Genomic DNA, 23,048 nt, shown 5'->3' with positions numbered 1-23,048 from the left:
CCTTTTAATAATTACGTTTTTATGTTTTTAGAAAGAGAGTAGAAGAGACAGAGAAAGAGAGAGAGAGACATCAATGTGGGAAAGACACATCGATTGGCTGCCTCCCGCACAGGATCGAGCCTGCAGCCGAGGCATGGGCCCTGGACCAGAATCGAACCCGGGACCATTTAGTCCAGGGGCCGACACTCGATCCATGAGCCAAACCAGCGAGGGGAATGATACTGCTTTTAGCGCGATCGTTCAGAAAGGCCAGGGAAGACCACAAGTCCCAGAGGCCAGGAAGCCTACGGCTTCTCTGTGGGACCTAACAATTCATCGCAGCCGTCTGCCTTCTCTCCGGAGAGGGAGCTGCTCTCGCCCGAGCTGCCGGGCGGCTTTAAGAGGCTGTGCTCATTCCTCTGCAACCCCCCCCCACGCCCCCGGACGCCCCTGGACGCCCCCAGATGCCACGAGATCTGTCACTAGAGAGGGGAAGTCAGGCCTTGGGAACTCAGCTACCAGCCTTCCAATCACTGGGCCTTCCTCCCTCCCCCAAACCAGCTGAGATGCAGGGCCAGCACCCGGGGCTCAGGGCGGCGGACGGAATGACACACCCAGAGAACTCGCTCGCTGCCGCTCGGTCTACTTGTAGACGTCGCCCACATCTCCCCGGGCACTCCGTGGCCTGCTCGGCTCACACACAGGATGTGGGCGGAGGGCCCGGTCCACCCGATCGGACGGCAGAAATGGCTCTGGGCTGGACGGCGGCTTCCAGGCCGAGGCAGGCGCTCGCGGGCTTTGGCACCTCCGTCTAGATTCCTGGTGCCTCGCAGTCCTCGTGGGTCAGGCGGAACCTTCCTCACTGGGGCGTGGGGACGGCAGGTCCGAAGAGCTTAGCACGCCGGCCCGGCACACAGTGAGTGTGTCATGAAGGTTAGCGGTGACGAGGATCACGTGGCACAGGGGAAGGGGGTGTGCTGCATTCACTCTTTTTTTTTTTTTAATATATTTTATTGATCTCAGAAAGGAAGCGAGAGGGAGAGAGAGAGAAACATCAATGATGATAGAGAATCATCGATTGGCTGCCTCCTGCACACCCTCTACTGGGGGTTAAACCCACAACCAGAGCATGTACCCTTGACCGGAATCGAACCCGGGACCCTTTAGTCCGCAGGCCAACGCTCTATCCACTGAGCCACACCAGCTAGGGCTGCATTCACTCTTACACTCCGTTTCTAGCCACCTGTACGGAGCTCTCGGATTTGTTTTCTTTCTCTTTGTAATTTTTTCGATCACAGTTGACATCCAGTATCATTTTGTATTGGCTTCAGGGGTCCAGCACAGACGATCATATACTTTACAAAGTGTTCCCCCCGCCAACCCCCCCCACCCCGATATTTCCAGTCCCCACACCGGGCATAGTTATTACATTTTTTAAAATTGATTTCAGAGAGGAAGGGAGAGACAGAAACATCAATAATGAGAGCGAATCATTGATCGGCTGCCTCCTGCACGCCCCCTACTGGGGATGGAGCCCGTAACCCGGGCCTGTGCCCTGACGGGGAATCGAACCGTGACCTCCTGGCTCATATATGCTGATGCTCAGCCCCTGAGCCCTGCTGCCGGGAGGTTATTATAATATTATCGACTCCATTCCCTGAGCTGCACTTTACATCCTCCTGACTATCTGGCAGCCCGTTTCTGACTTGCTTCCTTCACATAAAACTTGGATGTCTTTTGAGAAACACGTTTGCTCCGCACTCCGGGAAGCACATTCAGTGATCGCCACGGGAAAACAGCAGCAGAAAGGCCCCTGGGGATGCTCCGGGGGAAAAGACTCAAACTGAAGGTCAAGGCCCCTGGCCAGTCGCCCACAGGCTCACGGCGAGGCGGACGCGCAGCCGGGAACTCTGGGAACTTTGTCAGCCAGCGCAAGCCTCAACCCGAACCCAACGGAGCACCGACTTGCTTTAAAGTCCTCTGGATGCACCAAAGAGGTCACACATGCAAAAAAAAAACACAACCAACCAGCAAAAACCTGTTCTGACCCCAGAGAGACACAAAGGAGGGGAGACAGGTGCGCAGGGCAAGCCCACAGGAAACTCGTCCCCGGCGCGGCCAGAACGGACAGCGCTCGCTCCTCCACCTGCTGAGCAGCGGCCGCGAACGCAGGGCGACGCCTGACTCGTCTTCGCCGGCAGAACTTACTAACTTGAAGCCGGAAGGACTTGTTTTTTTGGTTGTTGTTGTTTTTTTTTTTTAATGTTTTTATTGATTGTTTAGAGAGAGAGGAAGGGAGAGGGAGAGAGAGATAGAAACATCAGTGAGAGAGGCATCAGCAATCGGCGGCCTCCTGCACGCCCCCGACAGGGGATCGAGCCCGAAACCCGGGCCTGTGCCCTGACCGGGAATCGAACCGGTGGCCTCTTGGTTCCTGGCCTGACGCTCCACCACCGAGCCACACTGGCCAAGCCGGACTTGGTATTTTGAAAATACCGCTGAGCCACTGCTGGCCAGAGGGTCGGAAGAAGGGTCCCCCCCCGATGAAAAGGAAGGAAATAAAGCCACCACCAACGAAAACGTCTTTTGGTTACAGCTCCAGATGGAGGACCACCACCAGATTCATCCTCGTGGAAAACAAACCTTCTCCAGGGACATGCCTGCCTCGGGATCATCGGTCCACCCCGGGCCGACAGGAGGGGGTCAGAAACCGCTGGCGAACGGAGCCCCCCCCCCCCAACTTTGCCAATTGCATTTCTCCATCAGGAGAAGCCCACTCCGCCAGCCTGGTTTTTCCTGTTTTTTATTTTTTTGTTTTGTTTTGTTTTGTTTTAAATATATTTTATTGATTTTTTACAGAGAGGAAGGGAGAGGGATAGAGAGTTAGAAACATCGATGAGAGAGAAGCATCGATCAGCTGCCTCCTGCACACCCCCCACTGGGGATGTGCCCGCAACCCAGGTACATGCCCTTGACCGGAATCGAACCTGGGACCTTCCAGTCCGCAGGCCGACGCTCTATCCTCTGAGCCAAACCGGTCAGGGCTGGTTTTCTTGCTTGTCCCAGGGAGGGACAAGCCGTGCCCATGCCAGCCTGGCACCCCGCGCCTACTACAGCTCCTGGCACACGGCGGTTGCTGGGTAAATGTGCTCCTTCAACAAGAACGCGAGTGCGTTCAGGCCTGATCGACACGCCCGCTCCTGCAACCCCCTTCCCACCCTCACGGACAGCCCAGCCGTTCTCGAAGGCTCGCTGACCGCTGCCCGCCTGCCCGCCACCTCCTCTCAGCCAACACCCGCGCCTGCTGCTCTCCCAGAGCCTTCCCTTCGCGCCTTCGCCGCCGTTGAAACATCTGCTCGTCTGCCTGCCTGCCCCGCGACTCGGGGGGTCCTAGAGGAAGGCAGGGGTGGACGCCACGGGAGCCGTGGGGAGAAAGGCTGCTGCTCGGTGGCGGGGCGGCCTGGTCATGTGACGTCGGGAGAATTTTATGGGAAACCCTCAGAACAGCCCTTCGTCAACACCGCGATTATCGTTCATCTCTGGGACCTCGGTCCGCTCGCTCACAAAAGGGATGCTCGCTCCTCTGACGGGTGGGCCTTTAGGAGGATAGAAATAACGTCCGAAGTTCCAGGACCGTCCGCAGCCCGTCCACAGCCCCCGGCAGCTGCTGTGCCAAAGCCTCCCGTGGCGCAGGGAACCCTCCAGACAATGGCGGGAGGAGCTGAAGGAACCGAGACAGACGGAGCCTCACGTCAACTGGGACATCGAGGGCACCGTCTCCGTCATTCACTCCAGAAAGGTGGATTAGGGGCCATCGTTACGCAGGCTTCCTTCTAGCGCTGCGAAGCGACCACGAGAGCCGTCCTGGCCCCACGAGACTCACCGTCTAAAGGGAAGGCAGGTGGTACACAGGGCGAGACGGGCAGTACACGTTTCTATGGTGACAAGCGCGCTGAAGAGGGAAGGAAAGCCAGGAGAGCGAGCGGGCGCTGGGCTAGGGCTTCGGCGGAGCGGCACCCAGGCCAAGTCTGAGCCCCGCGGAGAGCTGGCTTCTGGGAGCCGGCCTCGGCACGGCTCAGCTCCTAGTGCCAGCGACCCGGCTCCGCCACAGGAGGCGCCCTCTGCCTCCCAGGACCCCACCCGCCTCCCAGGACCCCCTCAACTCAGACCAAGCCACAGACACGGGACCGGCGCCGGCAGGACGCGGCCTCACCCCCACGCGCAGCACCCGGGGAAGCCATACCGCCACGGGCCTGTTCCCCAGGAAGTTCAGGTCGCTGTTCTCGCCAAACAGGTAGCCTTCGGGGTGGGCCGAGTCGAACTTCTCTCCTCCCATGATGAAGTGGCTGGCAAAGTAGCTTCCTAGAGAGGGAGACACGAGATCCAATGACACCGGGCAGACTGGCCCAGGGAAAGCGCCGATTCGGGACGACGGGGCCCCCAACACCCCATCCGAGCCCGTGCCACGCCCGGGACAACGGCACAAAGTGGATAGGCAAACCCGCAGCAGGGAGAAGCCACGCTGCCAAGCAGCACCGATCACTGCTTTCCTTCAGCACCCTTCACCGAACCTTCCCGTGATCCGTCTCTACTGCCCTCAGCCCGACACCGGAAGGCCCCGCCACGCACATCAGTGAACACGTATGTGCACTTTGTTCCTGATTTTTTCCCCTTAAACTCGAGGTGGTTATTCTATGTCCTCCATGCATTTAGGAATCTTTTTCAAAATATATTTTTTTATTGATTTCAGAGAGGAAGGAAGAAGGAGAGAGAGATAGAAACATCAATGATGAGAGGGAATCATTGATCGGCTGCCTCCTGCATGCTCCCTACTGGGAATCGAGCCCACAACCCGGGCATGTGCCCTTGGCTGGAATCGAACCTGGGACCCTTTAGTCCACAGGCCGACGCTCTATCCACTGAGCCAAACCAGCCAGGGCCATCTAGGAATCTTTTTTAAAAATGTATGTTTTTATTGCCGAAACCGGTTTGGCTCAGTGGATAGAGCGTCGGCCTGCGGACTGAAAGGTCCCAGGTTCGATTCCGATCAAGGGCATGTACCTTGGTTGCGGGCACATCCCCAGTGGGGGGTGTGCAGGAGGCAGCTGATCGATGTTTCTCTCTCATCGATGTTTCTAACTCTCTATCCCTCTCCCTTCCTCTCTGTAAAAAATCAATAAAATATATTTTTTAAAAATGTATGTTTTTATTGATGTCAGAGAAGAAGGGAGAGGGAGAGAGAGGTAGAAACATCAATGATGAGAATCATCGATCGGCTGCCTCCTGCACACCCCTCACTGGGGATCGAGCCAGCAACCCAGGCATGTGCCCTGACTGGGGATCGAAGCAGTGACCTCCTGGTTCATAGGCTGACGCTCACCACTGAGCCCCGCCGGCCAGGCCAGGCGATTCTTTAGTTAAACAGTGAGCAAGGGAAGGTTCTTCGAGAGCCATCGCAGCCCGAATCAAAGCAAACTCTACAGAGTCCCCATCCAAACTTAAAGCCACAGAGAGAGCCACCTGCCGGGATGCCACCGGGCAAGCCATCGTTTAGGAAAGCTTGATTATCAATTATTGATGGCCAGCACTTACGGGCCCTGTTTTCCAAGTGCATAATTTATAGAGGGGGAGGTGCCTTACTTAAGTGGAAGCAGCCATCTCAAACCATCAAGCCATTTAAAGTTGGCCCTTAGTAAAATACCTTTTCTCTACATTACATATTTATTGAGAAATTACGTATTTATTACACGTGAGGTGAGCTAAGGGAAGTGAGGAGTTCACATGGATGGGTGGCTTGCTCAAGTCACGAGTAAGGAACGGGGAGAAGCAGGTTGGCTGCCTGGCGTGGAGCAGGTCCCGTTCAGCGTGGGACACGCTGAGTTGCCAGGACCCGTGAGCGGTCCGTGAGGGATGGGGACAGTGACAGGCACCGGTAATCAGCTTACAGGATCTAGCCCGAGACGCGCACCGATGGCCTGGGGGCGGGGCACGGGCTTAGAGAGGTGCCAGGGTTCCAGTGGAAATGTCCCCCCTCTTGGTATAACATTAGAAGGAAACGCTCACAAACAGAGCGTGCAGCTAACTGCAGTTTTGCTTTGCATCTCAAGTCAAGAGCCCAGATAGACAGAGACCACAAGGAGGGTCGGTAATCCACAGATGAAAAGAGAACGTCCCATTTCAGAAGGAGCGTCCACGCCGAGTTCCTTCACCACGCTGGCCTCCCCTGGTCTTCAAAGAACACCTCATCAGCCAACAGGAAAAGAGAGACTTCAGCCAAACGCGGCTTTCTCCTTTCTTTGGAACGGACCCCTCTAGAAGCCTGCCCCTGCCCGGCAGGAGTCTCCGTTGGTTGGGCGTCCTCCAATACAGAGAAAGGTGGCAGGTTCGATCCCCGGTCAGGGCACACACTCAGGTCACGGGTTCCATCCCTGGTCGGGGCACGTTATGGGAGGCAATGGATCAGTCTCTCTCTCTCAAAACCAATACAAAAATAAAAAAGAAATAAGTGTTTTTAAAAGTATTAAAGCAAAAAAGGCATCCAGGTAAAAAGTCAAATTCCTTACAAGGGAAGAAAATGAGCCCAGTACATTTCCTCAGACCCGTGCTATCCAGTAAAAACACAAATGCAAGACACGCACGTGATTTTACATGATCTAACAGCCACAGTTTTCAAAAGTAAAAATAAACAAGCAAAACTAATGTGTCTTATTTATCAAAATACTGTTGAACATGCAATCAATATTAAAAATCATTAAGAAGCTATTCACCTTCTTTTAAAAAAATTTTTATTTTTGTATGGAGTCTTCAAAATCTGTCATGAAATGAGCCAGCCAGGGAAGTTAAACATCATATGATCTCACTTATAGGTGGAATCTAATGAACAAAATATACTAACAAACAAAATAGGAACAGCCGAAACCGGTTTGGCTCAGTGGATAGAGCGTCGGCCTGCGGACTGAAAGGTCCCGGGTTCGATTCCGGTCAAGGGCATGTACCTTGGTTGCGGGCACATCCCCGGTAGGGGTTGTGCAAGAGGCAGCTGATCGATGTTTCTCTATCATCGATGTTTCTAACTTTCTATCCCTCTCTCTTCCTCTCTGTAAAAAAAAAAAAAAAAAAAATAGGAATAGACTCACACACACAGAGAACAGACTGACGGCTGTCAGAGGGAGGAAGGTTTGGGGCTGGGTGAAAAAGGGGAAGGGATTAAGCAAAAAAAAAACCAAAAAAACACACACAAAAAAATTCATAGACACAGACAACAAACAGTATGGTGATTACCAGAGGGAACGAGGGGTGGGGAGAGGGAGAAGAGGGGAAAGGGGGGACACGTGGTGATGGAAGGAGACTTGACTTGGGGTGGTGACCACACAATGCAATATACAGGTGATGTGTTATAGAACTGTACCCCGCAAACCTATATAATTTTATTAACTAGTGGCCTGGTGCACAAAAATCGTGCACGGGGTGGGGGGAGGAAGGGGTGTCCCTCAGCCCAATCTGGGACCCCTCTCCAATCTGCACCCTCTCTCCAATCTGGGACCCCTTGGGGGATGTCCGACTGCCAGTTTAGGCCTGATCCCCTAAACCAGCAGTCAGACATCCCTCTCACAAATCGGGACTGCTGACTCCTAACTGCTCACCTGCCTGCCGGCCTGCTTGCCCCCAACTGCACCCCCCCCCCCCAGCCAGCCTTCTCTCCCCCAATTGCCCCCCCTTGCAGGCCTGATTGTCCTCAACTGTCCCCCCCCGCGGCCTGATCACCCCCAACTGCCCTCCCCTCCTGGCCTGATTGCCCCTAACCACCTCTGCCTCAGCCCTGCCACCATGGCTTTGTCCGGAAGGTCTCCCGGTCTAATTAGCATATTACCCTTTTATTAGCATAGATGTCATCCCAATAAATTCAAATTTTTTTTAAGTGATAATTCAACTCCTCCATGAGAGGTGACGCCGAGGTCCACAATCGGTTTGGGCCCCAGCTGTCCTGTGCTGATATACTCCTGCGCATTGAGGCCCTCTGCTTGGCTGTGTTTTATGTTTTAACTCAACTGGGGTATGACACGTATTGATCTGCAAGCTGCTTTTCTTCGCCTGATGTCCCGCAGGCGCGTTCCCTGGCCCGTGCTCATGGCCCGGCCGCACTGTTCTGACAGAGCACATACCGGTGCCTCGGACTGAGGGCGCAGCCGGCCGGCGCTGTGCGGACAAGTACCACGCCGGCCGCTCCTCACAGCAACCCTCTAAGGTAGGGGTTGTTGATTTTTTTTATTTTACAGAAAAGGAAATAAATGCACAGAGAGTCTAAGCCATTTGTCCAAGGTCACACAGCTGGTAAGAGGCAGCGTCAGGCCCCGAAGCCAGCAGATTTCATTCCAGAGCCTGTGTGTGCTCTTAACCATCACACTATCTCCACTGAATGCCAAAATTTAAAAAAAAAAATTTTGTTTTTGTTTTTTGCTATTTGATTGTTTTTACATGTGGAATATGTCCTTGTGGGCTCTGTGGGATAAGGGTCTAATCTTTTTTCCCAGATAGGAAACTTTATTAACACCATTTATTGAATATTATTTGAAATGCCCTTTTTTTCATGCAATATATACCTAGATCTGGGCTCTATTCTATTCTGAACCAGTACAATATCGTTTAACAACTGCTACCTTAACAGTTTTCAGACCAAGGCACACATCCGGGGCCCAAACCCTTCCCCCACCCCCATCCCTGACCCTGGTCCCTCCACCGTCTTCCCCCTTCTCCGTGGCGCTCCCTCAGAACCCTCCTCCATCAGCCCTCGCAAGCACTGCATTTCCACCCACACTCCGGTCTCAAGGAGGCATCCCTCCCATGCCAAGGTTAACTTCCCCTGAGCTCTCATTCTCACTGCCTTGACCTCCTTGAGACCTCAACCATCCTTTTCCCACGGTTCCATTGCTCTCTCCCCAATGGCTTTTCACTTGCCTCATTTCATTATATAAGCACTAGAGGCCTGGTGCATGAATTCATGCACGGGTGGGGCCCCTCTGGGTGGCCTGCGGGGAGCGGACCAAAACCCGCAGTCCAACACCGCCTGCAGCTCCTGCCACTCCCGCTCCCACTCATCCCAGCCCCACTGCGCCTGCCGCGGACTCGTGCCCAATCAGTCCCGATCCAATTGGGAGAGGCTTGCGCTGCCGCAGCAGCGTTCACCAGCCGTGAGCCCTGCCTCTGGGCCCTCCCGAGGGGAGTGGCATGCAGGATCGGGCTGAAACTGGCTCTCCAACATCTTCCAAGGGGTCCCAGATTGCGAGAGGTTGCAGGCCAGGCTGAGGGACCCCACTGGTGCACGATTGATTGGGGGAGGGACCGTGGGAGGGCTCCAGGGCATGTCTGGCCCATCTCCCTCAGTCCCTGATTGGCTGAACCCCAGCAGCAAGCTAACCTACTGGTTGGAGCGTCTGCCCCCTGGTGGTCAGTGCACGTCATAGTGAGCGGTTGAATGGCCTTAGCATATCATTAGCATATTATGCTTTGATTGGTTGAACAGTTGACCAGTCACCCGACGACCGGACACTTAGCATATTAGGCTTTTATTACATAGGATGCTCTCTCCCCAACTTAAAAAGAAATACAAAAAAAAAAAAAATTCCAACCCAGCTGACGTGATCAGTGGTTGAACATCAACCTATGAACCAGGAGGTCACCGCTTGATTCCCGGTCAAGGGCACATGCCGGGTTGTGAGCTCGATCCCTAGTGTGGGGCATGCAGGAGGCAGCCGATTACAGATGTTTCTGTCTCTCTCTCCCTCTCCCTTCCTCTCTGAAATCAATAAAAATATTTTTTTTAAAAATTCCAGGGAGCATTTGAGATCCTGCTCCCTGGCATATTTTGTTAGTTTGGCTTAAATAAACTCATAAAAATTCTCAAAAATAAAAACTCCATCTCCCATGCCTTCATGTCCACCCTCTTGCCCATCCATCCGTCTGTCCGTCCATCCATCCATCCATCCATCCATCCATCCATCCGTCCTCCTCTGTCTGCTTCCATCCCACGTCCTATAACTCCTCAAATATTTACAATGGCTTCCACCACTCCGCCGAGACTGTCCCCGGGAACACCATCCAGGCCGACAGCCTTTTCCCACGCTTCACTCGCCTCAGGAGCTCTCCGAAGACGTCCACTCCCATTCCTGAGGCTCTCTGCTCCTTGGCTTCTGAAACCCCGTTCAGTTCTGACTCTTCCTGCCTCTCGCTGGCTCCACTCCTCGCCCAGGCCATACACACGCTCACGGCTCTAAGAGCTCAATCCTCCCTCCACCCTTTCATTCTCCCTCCTTCCCTCCCTCTCCTTCTCTCGGTCCTTCCCTCATAGAATCAAAGCAAAGGCCTTGACTGAGGCCAGGGCTGGGTCTGATGCTGATATTTTGGTCTACCGGCCGCGTGACCTAGAACAAAGGATTTAACATTGTTGAGCTTTGGTGTTTTTATTTGGAAAACAGAGATAATAAAACCGCTTTCCAAAAAGGGTTATTGTGGGGAGAGCCGCCCACGCAGCTGGCCAGGCCCTGTGGGCGGTTAATACCTGCAGCCTCTCCTTCCCTCCACTGGACTTCCAAACCTTTGTCTCTCACCTTTCTTTAGCATTTCAGTCCAGATCTTTCTTTTTCCTTAAATATATGTTATTGATTTTAGAGAGGAAGGGAGAGGGCAAGAGAGAGATAGAAACATCAATGATGAGAGAGAATCATGGATTGGCTGCCTCCTGCATGCCCCCTACTGGAGATCGAGCCCGCAACCCAGGCATGTGCCCTTGACTGGAATTGAACCTGGGACCCTTCAGTCCACAGGCCGACGCTCTATCCACTGAGCCACACCAGCCAGGGCGTCAGTCCAGATCTTTAACCACTGGCCCTACCTTTTCATCTGGCCATCCCATCTTCGCCTGAAACTCAATGAATAAATACCCTTTTCTTCTGGAAGGAGATGGCATTAAAGAGCATTTTATCTTAAGAGCTGGCACCAGAACTCCTCTTAGAAGGCAGGCTCCGTTTTTGGAATTGACCTTATTAAGTTATTACAGAGGGAGAGAGAGAGACATCGATGTGAGAGCGGGCTATCAACCGGCAACCTTGCGGTGCACGGGATGACACCCAGCCAACGGCGCCACCCCGGCCAGCGCCCTCTGCACCGTTTCTTTAAACAGCTTCACTGAGGTGTAACACACGCAGCATAAAATCTATGGTACAATTCACTGACACTGGTCGCGATCACCACGATCCAGCTGTAAACGTTTCGCTTCACCCTGAAATGTTCCCTCGTGACAGCTCTGCTTCCTACCTCTGCAACCTTGTCTTTGCTACGATCGCCGCGGACCACCCACAGCCTGCACTTGGCTCCTTCCACGCAGCTGCTGGTCTTGAGGCTAACCCAGGTCGTGTCGCGTGCATCGGCAGTCCACCCTTTGAAGTGGCCGACCAGCATTTCACTGTACAAACACACCTGGTTTGGTGAAAGCGTTCACAGCCCATGGGCGTTTGGGTGGTTCCCAGTTTTCTGACCGTCGGGAGCCACGCTGCTATGAACATCCGCACACGTCTTCCCGTGAACGTGCGTCTTCATTGCTTTTGATAGATTCATAGGAGTGGGGTGGCTGGACCGTAAGATAAATGTATGTTTAACTTTTTAAGACACTGCCAAACTCTTTTTCTGCACGTAAAATGTACCATTTTACATTGCCAGCAGCAATACACAGGAACCACAATTTCTCTGCACTCTCACCAACACTTGATATGGTCTGTCTGTTTTACTTTAGCTACCCTAGCGGCTGTGGCTTTCATCGTACCCCCCCGAATAACTACTGATCTCTCCAGGTGTTTATTAGCCATTCTTATATCTTCTTTGATGACAGGTCTATTCAACTCTTTTTGTCCATTTTTAAACTGCATTGTCTTCTTAATATTGAGTTGTAAACGTTCTTGCTACTCTGGATACAAAAGTCTATGTGATTTGTTAATATTTTCTTTCCGAGGCCGGCTTATCTTTTCATCTTCCTAACATCTCTTGAAGCAGAAACATTTTCAATTTTGAAGAAATCCAACTTATCAGTTTTTTTCTTTTATGGGTTGTACTTTTTATCTCTCACATCGATATTTCTCTCTGTCTTTCCCTCTCTCTTCCATTCTCTCTAAAAACCAATGGAGCCCGGCCAGCATGGCTCAGTGGCTGAGCATCAGTCTGTGAACCAGGAGGTCACAGTTCGATTCGATTCCCAGTCGGGGCATATGCGGGCTCGATCCCCAGTGGGCAGCGTGCAGGAGGCAACCAATCAATGATTCTCTCTCATCATTGGTGTTTCCATCTCTTTCTCCCTCTCCTTTCCTCTCTGAAATCAATAAAAAAATATTTTTTAAAAATCAATGGAAAATATCCTCAGGTGAGGATTAAAAAAATAATAATATTTTCTCTCATATCTTTTTGTAGGGTTTTATAGTTTTTAGCTCTTGTATTTAGGTCTATCATCCATTAAAAAAATGTTATTGTGATATAATTCACATACTATACAATCAAGTACTTAAAGGGTACAATCCCATGGTTTTTTTTAGAATATTCACAGTTATGTAACCATTCGCCACGATCTAATTTTGGAACATTTTCATTACCCTAAAAAGATCCCATGAGCAGTCACTCATCATTTCCCCTTCGGCGAGCCACGGGCAGTCAGTAATCTACTTTCTGTTTCTCTGGATTTGCCTCTTCTGGACATTTCATATAAAAGGGATTATGCAATATACACATCTGGCTTCTTTGACTTAGCATTCGTGTTTTCAAGGTTCATCCATGTTGTGGCAAATATCAACACTTCATTCCTTTTTATTACCAAATAATATTCCATGTGTGGATTTACTACATTTTGTTTATCCGTTGTTTCATTCACCAGTTGATGGACTGTAGGGTTATTTCCACCTTTTAGCTATTGTGAATAATGCTGCTATGAATGAACATTCGTGTACACTTTTGGGTGTGGATATATTTTCATTTTTATCATTGATGGGTGTTGGATTTTGTCAAATGTCTTGTCTGCATCTATTAAGATGATCATGCGGGGTTTTTTGCTTTATTCCACTAATATAGTACATTAACATGGATTGACTTTTCAGCTATTAAACCAACCTTGCATTCCTAGGATAATCCCTTTTCTTCAGGGCAGTTTCTGCATTCTTGTTTATCTCTGTAGGCATGCGTTCTGCCTCTGACACTAGATGATAAGCTCTGAAATTTTGGAAGGAGCATAATGTTCTTTTTTTAATCCTCACCCAAGGATATTTTTCCCATTGATTTTAAAAATATATATTTTATTGATTTTCTACAGAGAGGAAGGGAGAGAGATAGAGAGTTAGAAACATCGATGAGAGAGAAACATCGATCAGCTGCCTCTTACACACCCCTCACTGGGGATGTGCCCGCAACCAAGGTACATGCCCTTGACCGGAATCAAACCTGGGACCCTTCAGTCTGCAGGCTGATGGTCTATCCACTGAGCCAAACCGGTCTCGGCTGATTTTTTTTTTTTTTAAGAGAATGGAAGAGAGGGAGGAGGGGGAGTGAGAGAGAGAAACATCCATGTGAGAGAGACACATCAATTGGTTGCCTCCCGAATATGCCCTGACCGGAGCCAGGGATTGAGCCTGCAACTGAGGTACATGCCCTTGACTGAGAATAGAACCTGCAACCCTTCGGTCTGCAGGCTAACACTCTAACCACTGAGCAACCGGCCAGGGCAGGAGCATACTTCTTAAATAATGATTTTTAAAGACTGTAAATGTTGTTTTTAAAAAAATTTTATTTTCATAGTACAAGCACTCTTTCAGCAACTAACAACTCAAGCTTGGCGTTTATGTAGTAAGAATCATTACAGTGGGAGCCACTACGTTAAATTTTAGGTGTCAACGTGGCTAGGCTACGGTGCTGGCCTCGGGAAAACGAGTCCAGATGTTGCTGTGCGGGTAACTGCAGATGTGGCCGGTATCTAGAACCAACTGACTTTATTTTCTTTGAATATGTTTTTATTGATTTGAGAAAGAGAGAGAGAGAGAGGAAGAGAGAGAAACATCGATGTGAGAGAGCAACATCGATCGGTTGACTCCCATACACACCCCAACCTGAGGCCTGGGCATGTGCCCTGACTGGGGATCGAACTGGCAACCTTTTGGTGCCTGGGACCACACTCACCGGAGTCACACTGGCCTGGGCTCTATAATCAACTGACTTTGAGAAAAAGAGATAAACCCTTGATAACGTGGGTGGGCTCCATCCAATCCGTTGAAGGCCTTTAGAGCAGCCACTGAGGTTGCCTGGGGGAGGAATTCTGCCTCAAGACTTAACACAGAAATCCGCCCGCCTTCCCAGCCTGCCCTGCAAAGAGTAGACCTGCAGCCCCCACAGTCACATGAGCCACGACCTTACACATGTATTCTGTTTCTCTGGAGAACCCTGACGCACGGCCACCAAAGCCCATGCTCCCTCCGTGGTGCCCGCATCCTGAGTGACAAAGCTGGTTCTGGGGCTTCTGTCCTGCCGCTCGCCAGGGGCCTCACGGTCCCTGGGCGCAGGGTCAGAATCCATACAGGGGCGCAGAGCGCATGCGTGGCATCCAGCACTGGAGAGGGAGAGGAGGGAGATGCTAAAGAAGAAAGAACACAGCCGCCGTCACACAAGGACATCAAGGGCCTACATCTTAAGGCAAAATCAAGAAGTGAAAGCAATTGGTCTGCCCTCAATGAGGTAGAAAAAGAAAAAAAGAAAAATACACTGGAATTTTCCCAAGTAACAGCATTACCACCTTTAAGTGTTCAGGAAAGTACTAGTAGCATCTGAGGTCTCGGTCTCGATGATGTCATCGTTAAACAGAGCAATATTTGGGTGTGCTTTTTGCCCCGGTACTAAATGTATTTACTACAACTTTCAGGAACCTACTTATTTTTAGCTAAAGTACCAATCAAACTGTGGCAGAACCAAATTCCTTTTTTTTTTTTAAAGTACATTTTTATTGATCTTTAGAGAGAGAGGAAGGGAGAGGGATAGAGAGACATAAGCATCGATGAGAGAGGAACATCATTGATCAGCTGCCTCCTACACGCCCCCCTGGGGACCCAGCCCATAACCTGGGCATGTGCTCTGACCAGGAATGGAACCAGCGACTTCTTGGTTCCTGGGTCGATGCTCAACCATGGAGCCACAGTGGCCGGGCCAAATAATTCTTTATTAGGCAGTAAGTTCCATATTCTTAAGTCCCAACTGATGCTCCTAAATGCTAAGAGAAACTTTTATAACTACTTGACAGGTAAGGACTTATTACCCGTGTTTTCAAAACTGCTCTTGCCACAGGACCAACCCATGAGACCAGCAAATGCACGCTTAATATACAAACATCGGGAGAAGGATGATGTTAGCTGCTCAGGACTCTGATGACCATTCTGAATTTTTACTTTTTTAAATATGTTTTTATTAATGTCAGAAAGGAAGGGAGAGGGAGAGAGAGATAGAAACATCAATGGTGAGAATCACTGACCGGCTGCCTCCTGCACGGCCCCACACTGGGGATCGATCCCGCAACCCAGGCACGTGCCCTGATAGGGAATCGAACCGCGACCTCCTTGTTCATAGGTCGATGCTCAACCACCGAGCCACGCCAGCTGGGCGATTCGGAATTTTTATAATGGGTTTACGTCTTAACACCTGAGCAAAATGAATTACTCCTATTTTTCAACTTGCTCCAATATGTAGCAGGAAATGACCTGGATGAGTCGGGTACAAAGCTTCAATGAATTAAGTGGTCTGTGTAGCATGTCCGTTTCTTCCTGGAGAGAGGACACGGGCCTAAGACTCGTAGCAACGTGGACAGCCCTTTCGAAAGATGGGCATGCGTGCATTAAAGCCACCCCCGCAGCACAGTCACACCTCTGCTAAGCAAATGATTGTGGGCTCTTAAAGAAGCAAAGATCGAAGAGGATTCAATAGCGTGTTTAGCTTCTATCTAAAAAATGACAAAGACCGACCCTGGCCGGAGTGACTCGGTTGGTTGGAGCATCATCCTGTACACGCAAAGGCTACAGGTTCAATTCCCGGCCAGGGCACATGCCTAGCTTGTGGGTTCCATCTCTGCCTGGAGTGTATAGGGGAGGTAACCGATTCACATCGATGTTTCTTTCTCTCTACCTCTCCCTTCCTCACCCCAATAAAACAGATCCTTGAGTAGAGATTAAAAATAAAGAGACAAAGACCTGGCCCGGGCCCTGGCCAGGTAGCTCAGCTGGTTTGTGTCCTGATACGCCAAGGTTGCAGGTTCAACCCCTCCCGTGTCAGGCAGGGCACATACAAGAATCAACCACCGCACGCACAAGTGGGACAACAAATCAATGTTTCTCTCTCACTAAAATCAATAAAATTAAAAAGAAAATAGCCCTGACCGGTTTGGCTCAGTGGATAGAGCGTCGGCCTGCGGACTGAAGGGTCCCGGGTTCGATTCCGGTCAAGGGCATGTACCTGGGTTGGCATCCCCAGTGGGAGGTGTGCAGGAGGCAGCTGATGGATGATTCTCTCTCGTCATTGATGTTTCTATCTCTCTATCCTCTCTTCCTCTCTGAAGTCAATAAAAATATATATTTTTTAAAAAGAGCCCTACCTCTAGGGTCATCCTGGCCAAACCAATTCATTTCCATTTTCTCGCCGGTGAAATGCGTGGGTCTTAGCCACATTCTCTCAAAGGTCCCTTTCAGTTCTCAACACTCTCATCCCATGAAGAGCCACGTCCATGTCACGGTCACATGAAGCGTGGAGGTGCCACCAGATGGGGGCCCATGTGCAAGTGGACACGAATCTCCAAGTTCACCAAGCTTCCGATTCCCGTTTTCCGTGTTTCGCCTTCAACATGAATAAGTTGGTCCACTTGGTGCACAGATTTCTCGCATACAGTATTTCCGACTAAAAACGACTAACAGGCCCTGGCTGGTGTGGCTCAGCGGATAGTGTTGGCCTGCAGACTGAAAGGTCCAGAGTTCGATTCCAGTCAGGGGCACATGCCCGGGTTGCGGGCTTGATCCCCAGTAGGAGGCGTGCAGGAGGCAGTCAATCTGATTCTCTTTCATCATTGATTGATGTTTCTATCTCTCTTTCCCTCTCCCTTCCTCTCTGAAATTAATAAAAAATACCTAAAAAAATAAAAAATAAATAAAAATGAGTAACAATTAGGTAAAACTTTAAAAAATTGGTAATATGGAGAGGATTAAGACTACAGATATTGAGTGTGTTGGCTAAGAAAAGTTGTTGGTGTTTTTTCTTTAAATATACTTTTATTCATTTCAGAGAGGAAGGGGGAGAGAGAGATAGAAACATCAATGGTGAGAGAGAATCACTAATCAGCTGCCTCCTGCACGCCCCCCACTGGGGATGGAGCCCACAACCTGGGCATGTGCCCTGACCGGGAATCCAACCGTGACCTCCTGGTTCATAGGTCCACGCTCAACCCCTGAGCCACGCCGGCAGGCCGGGCAGAACGGTTTTAGTTTGGTCCATTACCCTCTCATTATCATCCTCCAAGATTCATACTTATATCAATATCCTTCGGGGCGCAGCGGTCCATGAACTGCCCACCCTAATTCCCACAGGTGAAGGAGGCGGCAGCCAACCGCCGAAACGCCAGGCTCAGCAGAGCACGCTCCATTTCCTGATCGATAATAGCTAAGTGATTTCAGAAAAAAAAAAAATTTTTTTTCCACAAGTACATGTGCTTATTTTCATCTATTAACAAGCAAAACGCATGCTCCCGTTCGCACCGGTTTCACAGCCATGATCAGCGGGGGCGTGATTAAAACCCGAGTGAGCCACCGCTTTGCCCCAGCCGGTGCTAACACAGCTCGGAAGCTCACGCATCTCTGCAAGGTTCCTCCTCTGGCACAGAAGCTGCGAGAACCCGGCTCCGGCAGACGCTCTGCAGGGCGCAGGTTCACTGTCTGGTCCCTGCGGTTCACCTGGCACGACCCGGCCCGGACGCACTGCGGGAACCGGCGCCTCTCATTAGCAAGCCTTTATCCTACTGCCCAACTCGGACACCTCGCCCAAGTCACCGACGGCCTCGCCGGGGCCTGAGCCACAGAGAAGATGGGGGGCCAGGGGTCCCCTAAAGTCCTGGAGAAAAGCAAGGAACAGAGCAGAGTTGGACGTGCACCAGCAGCTCAGGATTGGCGAGCCTCTCTCCTTTGCAGTCAAACCCTCCTCCACCTCGGATGGCTGTGCCACCCCGGCCTTGTGCGCGCTCTGGAAACACGCAGATTCTTCTGTCCATCTCGCACACCGCGCCTGTCCCGGGGCGTCCCCCTTCCACACGGGGCTCACGGCGACTCTGGCCCAGGGACAGCCCAGCCCGGGTCGCTGTGATCCTTGCATTTCGGTGAGAGGCTTCTCTCCTCTGAGCCTCTGGAAAAGCATCGGCACTGCGCACGCATGTTCGGCCTCCTGCAGCCGCCCGCGGCCATGAGCCCCGTCCGCTGAGGAACCCAGTTCGAATCCGCGCCTGTCCCCCTCCGGGGCCTGGAGGCTTGGGCCAGGGCCGGCGCCTCGCACAGGTGCCTGTCTCCGATGCCCAGCGCGCCGCCCCCCGTCTTCAGCTCCCCAGGGAAAAGGGGGTCCGGGGAGGGGAGGAAGGGGACCCGCCTGCGCCCTGGGCACCCCGCCCCTCGGAGCCGCAGGCCCCCGGGCACACGTCGCTATCACAGGACAACCTGGGCGCAGGCCGCTCGCCGCCGCGACCCCCCAAGCCCCCCCACACCCCTGCGCGCCTCCCTCCGGGCCCGCTCTGCAGCGACGGGGGCCGCTCGGTGCCCAGGACGCCCAGGGCCCCCGCCCAGCAGCGCCGCGACCCCCTCGCTAGCCCGGGGCCCCGCCCGCGCTCACCGGACTTGGGCGGGTAGCGGTACACGGAATTGGCCGGGATGTCCACCTCCTCCACGCCCGCGTGCTGTCGGCTGGTCAGGGCGCCCATGGCCGCGGCGCCCGCGGCGTCTCAGCGCGGCCGCTCGCCCCGCGCCCGGAGCGGGGGTCGCCTGCCCGGGGCGGCCGGCTCGGCCTCGGCCCTGCGGCGCTGGCGGCGGGGAGCCCGGGGCGCGCCGCGCACCATCCTCCGCCCCGCACGCCGCGGCGCCGCTGCGAGGGGGGCTGCGGTGGGCCGGGGGCGCCGCCGCCTCGGGCCGCGTGATGTCAGCGGCGGCTCCGCGCCGGGACCGCGGCGGCCACGGCCAATGGCGCGGCGGGGCGGGAGCGGCCGCGCGGCGCCAGCCAATGGGCGGCGGGATGCGGCGGAGCGGCCGCCGGGGCGGGGCTGGGGCGGGGGGCGCGGGGGTCCGACGGAGACTGCTCGCCCGGCTCAGGTTACCGCGGGGCGCGAGGCCGGCCCGGTTCGCCCCACGTTGTCCCCCAAACGCGAGGCAGCCCAGCGCAGCATCTGCAAAGCCGGTGGTGGTGGTCAGGACCCCGCAGAGGGGCGCTCGCAGAGGGGTCCCGGGCACCATCTCACCCCCCAGTGGGCGCCGCACCCCCGAAGTGCTCTGCCAGCCCCACCTCCCAGGGGTGGAGGTCGGGGTGATCACCGCGGGTGACCCGCTGGGTCGGCGTCGCCATCTCTCTCGGGCAGCCTCTGCTCAGGACAGTGTCCGCCCCAGATGCCAAGACAGCCAGGCCTGGACCGCGTGGCTCAGTGGTTGAGCGTCCACCTAGGAACCAAGAGGTCAAGGTTCGATTCCCGCTCAGGGCATATCCGGTGTGTTGGGCGTCCAGGAGGCGGCAGAACAATGATTCTCTCTCATCATTGATTTCCTGTCTCTCTCTCTCTCCCTCTCCCTTCCTCTCTGCAATCAATAAAAGTATATTTTTAAAAAGACAGCCAAGCCCTGGCTGTCTCTTTTGGAAACTTGGGGAAGGCCTGGTTCCAAAACCCCGCACCGGTGGAGAGCTTGGACAGACAGAAGACGTCACCCCAAAGCGTAATTACAGCCCCCAGCCTGTGTTGCAGACCTTTTATTTTACCTGTGGGCCTGGTGTGTGTGTGTGCGTGTGTGTGTGTGTGTGTGTGTGTGTGTGTTTCTGAGAGGGTGGACTGATCAGCAAAAACTGCAGCGGCTAGAACACGAGTTCCCAGTTCTTCAGCAAGGTTGAACGCCCCGTTTGGGGTGCCTGGCCCCCTTGATTGGGTCTGGATGCCATTTTCTAGACTCTCACCTTTTCCTGAGGACAGTTCGCATTCCCCATCACCTTCTTTCCAGCAGCAGCCAACACCCCTGGAGCTACAGGCACCTACGCCCAGGGGCCTTGGCTTTCTCCAAGGTCCCAGGATGGAGGAACGCACCTGCGTCATTTATGCGGACTGACACGGAGGAGGCCGAGCTGCGGGGCAGGTCCCTGGCTCAGGCCCGCGGCGGCAGCCTCCTGCAGCACACAGCCCTCCCTCCGGCCCTGGCCTAACACCACGGCTTTCAGACATACCTAGGGTGGGGGCTGGTGTCCTCGACACCCTTTCACCACACACAGGCCCCACCTGTCATTACAGGGTCAAGAGGAACTGCAAGTCACGAAGCGTCTAGAACCGCTTCACACGAGGCCTCCAGCGCATCCCAGGGTCCACTGCTGCCTCGAACCCTGGGCTCTGCTCAGACGCCTTTGTCCTTCCTGCTCTCTTGTAAAGCGTGCCTGTGGGGGGTTATCCGTGTCTGAGGGTCTCTTACTCCCAGGCAGAGCCAGGCCGGGGTGTGGCTCAATCAGGCAGCTCAGCGTTTTTCTTTTTTCTTTTTATTGATTGGTTTTTAGAGAGAGAGGGGGGAAGGGAAAGGGGGATGGAGAGAGAGAAACATCGATTCGTTATTCTACTGATTTATGCATTCACTGGTTGATTCTCCTATGGGCCCTGACTGGGGATCGAACCCAAAACCTTGGGGTATCAGGATGATGCTCTAACCACCTGAGCTACCCGGCAGCTCACTCGTGTGGCTCCCAAGGATCTGCTCTGGCCCCACCTCAGCCTGCCCTGAGCCCGGGAAACTGGTTCATTCCCCATCTTGGCGAACAGCCCCCCAAGCCTATACCTAGGCTTCTCTTCCCATGAGTGCGTCCTGAGTCAGTGCTCGGGGCAGTAAAGGAAAACAAGGCCCAGCAGAGTGACCCGCGGGCGCTCACCGAGCACTCCCTAGGCGCCAGGCCCTCTTTTTCAAGCTCTCACACCCCGAAGCATCCCTCACAGCAGCCCCATGATGCACCTGCTCTTAACACCCCGTTTTATAGTGGGAGAAACGGAGGCAGAGAAAAGGCACTGGGTTCTGAGTTGGACAAATCAGCCCCTAACCCTGTGTACCTTCAGACTCCGGTCTGAGTATCAAGTATCGGTCTGCAGGACAGCCAAGCAATAACTGAGCCAGGGCTCGGTTCACAAAGGAGCCAGAGCCCGGCCGGCGTGGCTCAGGGGTTGAGCGTCAAGCTATGAACCAGGAGGTCACGGTTCGATTCCCAGTCGGGGCACATGCCTGGGTTGCAGGCTCGATCCCCCGTGTGGGGTGCGCAGGGGGCAGCCGATCAATGATTCTCATCATTGATGTTTCTATCTCTCTTCCTCTCCTTTCCTCTCTGAAATCAATAAAACTATATTTTAAAAGAAGGAGAAGGAGAAGGAGAAGGAGCGATAGCCAGCTGCCTGGGGTCATGAGGCAGAAGAAAAAGGCACTGGGGAAAGCTCAGAGAAAATTCCAGATCACAGAGGCTTCCTGTGAACTAACTGAGTTGGAGCCCCACTTCCTACGATGTAGTCACGCAGCGCTGCAGTTTGGGAAGAGAGGAGCTCAGCCAGGGTCCAGGGCAAAGAGCAGATGAGCAGCCACGCCCCGGAGCAGGCCCTCTGGCTGCCAGTCCCGCATGCCTCTCCCGTCCTTCCTCGCTGCCCCTTGGCTCCCTCCCCGGAGATCTGGGCCAGGGAGAAGAAGGCCCGAGGGAGGAGATGGCACAGGCAAGAGGGAAAGAAACCAGAAGCGACCTCCGTGGAGAGAGCCATACAAATGCTTTCACCTTGCCTGAGCGGCCCGGGGAGGGCGGCACAGCACGCGTAGGGAAATTACATGCAAATTGCAGGCATCCTTTGTGGAAAGAGCCTCCGGCATCCTGAGCTCCCCCGGCTGTACACGCAGCCCTTGGGAGGATCCCAGCAGAGCAGCCAGCGTTGCACGGTCTCGGGGGTTTTCTCGAAGCATCGGCGGAAGGCAGGGAGGCAAAAGCCCGCAGTTCATGAGTGCCCAGCCCCGCTCAACCCTGGGTCTCAGGGAGGAAGGAGAGCAGGTGGGGGAAGCGCACGGAGGAGTCATTTCCAGGTCAGCGCATCCCCCTGGGCTCTCAGTTTTGTTCATTTGGGCTGTCCTAGTTTCCGCTCCTCTCTGCAGCACATCCACCCCTCTCGGTGGTTCGGCAGGTTCCTGCGAGAGGAAGGAGAGCCTGCAGGTGAAACACTGGCAGCCACTGCCCGGCACAGGCAGCCAGGTGGGCGGGGATGCCTGGGGCCTGGGGACCGGGCCGGACCCCTTCCTGGCTGTTGGCTTGGCCATTCCGGCCCTGCTAGGGGGTAAGAAGATTGCAGCCCAGGCTGTTCCGAGCAAGCGCAGGGTCTCCCCAAAAGACAGGGCCCCATCAGCAACCCCAGGGCCCTGATCCCTCTCCCAGGCCCCTGGCGTCCGGGGGTTAAAGCCAACACCACCAGCTGAGGATTTCCCATCCTGCTCGGAGCCTGACGCCCACGGAGGAGCCCGCTCCTCCGACGCGCCCACACGGACATGCCCTGGGACCCTGCACACGGCTCCCCTGGCGACCTGCGGTGAGGACACTGAGCTCGTCCTTCAGGGAATGGCTCGCAGGCTTCCATGTTGTGCTTCTTGCCAAATGCGAATTCCTCTCTGTTCAGGTCCTCCTCAGCCGCGGGCCGCTAACACAGGAGAGCTGTTCACACCGCTCCAGCCTTCAGCTGGCTTTGTAGCTTCTTCACCTGCTTTCCAGGCGAAGACCCCAGAGAAAACAAT

The 23,048-nt window shown here is 53.6% G+C and overlaps 1 protein-coding gene across 7 annotated transcripts in view; it reads right to left on the bottom strand.

Annotated features, from left to right (window-relative positions):
* Positions 1 to 19,192, bottom strand: part of RNF157 (ring finger protein 157) — a 62,400-nt gene extending 43,208 nt beyond the window's left edge. For all 7 annotated transcript variants that reach the window (XR_013815062.1, XR_013815063.1, XM_079797960.1 and 4 more), the window contains exons 1-2: positions 18,901 to 19,192; positions 4,223 to 4,341 (exon numbers count right to left, since the gene is read on the bottom strand). Coding sequence is in view for 5 of the 7 variants with exons in the window: in XM_079797960.1 (XP_079654086.1) it covers positions 4,223 to 4,341; positions 18,901 to 18,988 (207 nt within the window). In the remaining 2 variants the exon portion in view is untranslated. The remainder of the gene's footprint in view (positions 1 to 4,222; positions 4,342 to 18,900) is intronic.
* Positions 19,193 to 23,048: the final 3,856 nt, after the last annotated feature.

The sequence above is a fragment of the Cnephaeus nilssonii genome (assembly GCF_951640355.1).
Source record: "Cnephaeus nilssonii genome assembly, chromosome: 19".
NCBI lineage: Eukaryota > Metazoa > Chordata > Mammalia > Chiroptera > Vespertilionidae > Cnephaeus > Cnephaeus nilssonii.
The sequence above is the reverse complement of the archived record's forward strand: the minus strand, read 5'-3'. Positions and strand labels throughout refer to the sequence as shown.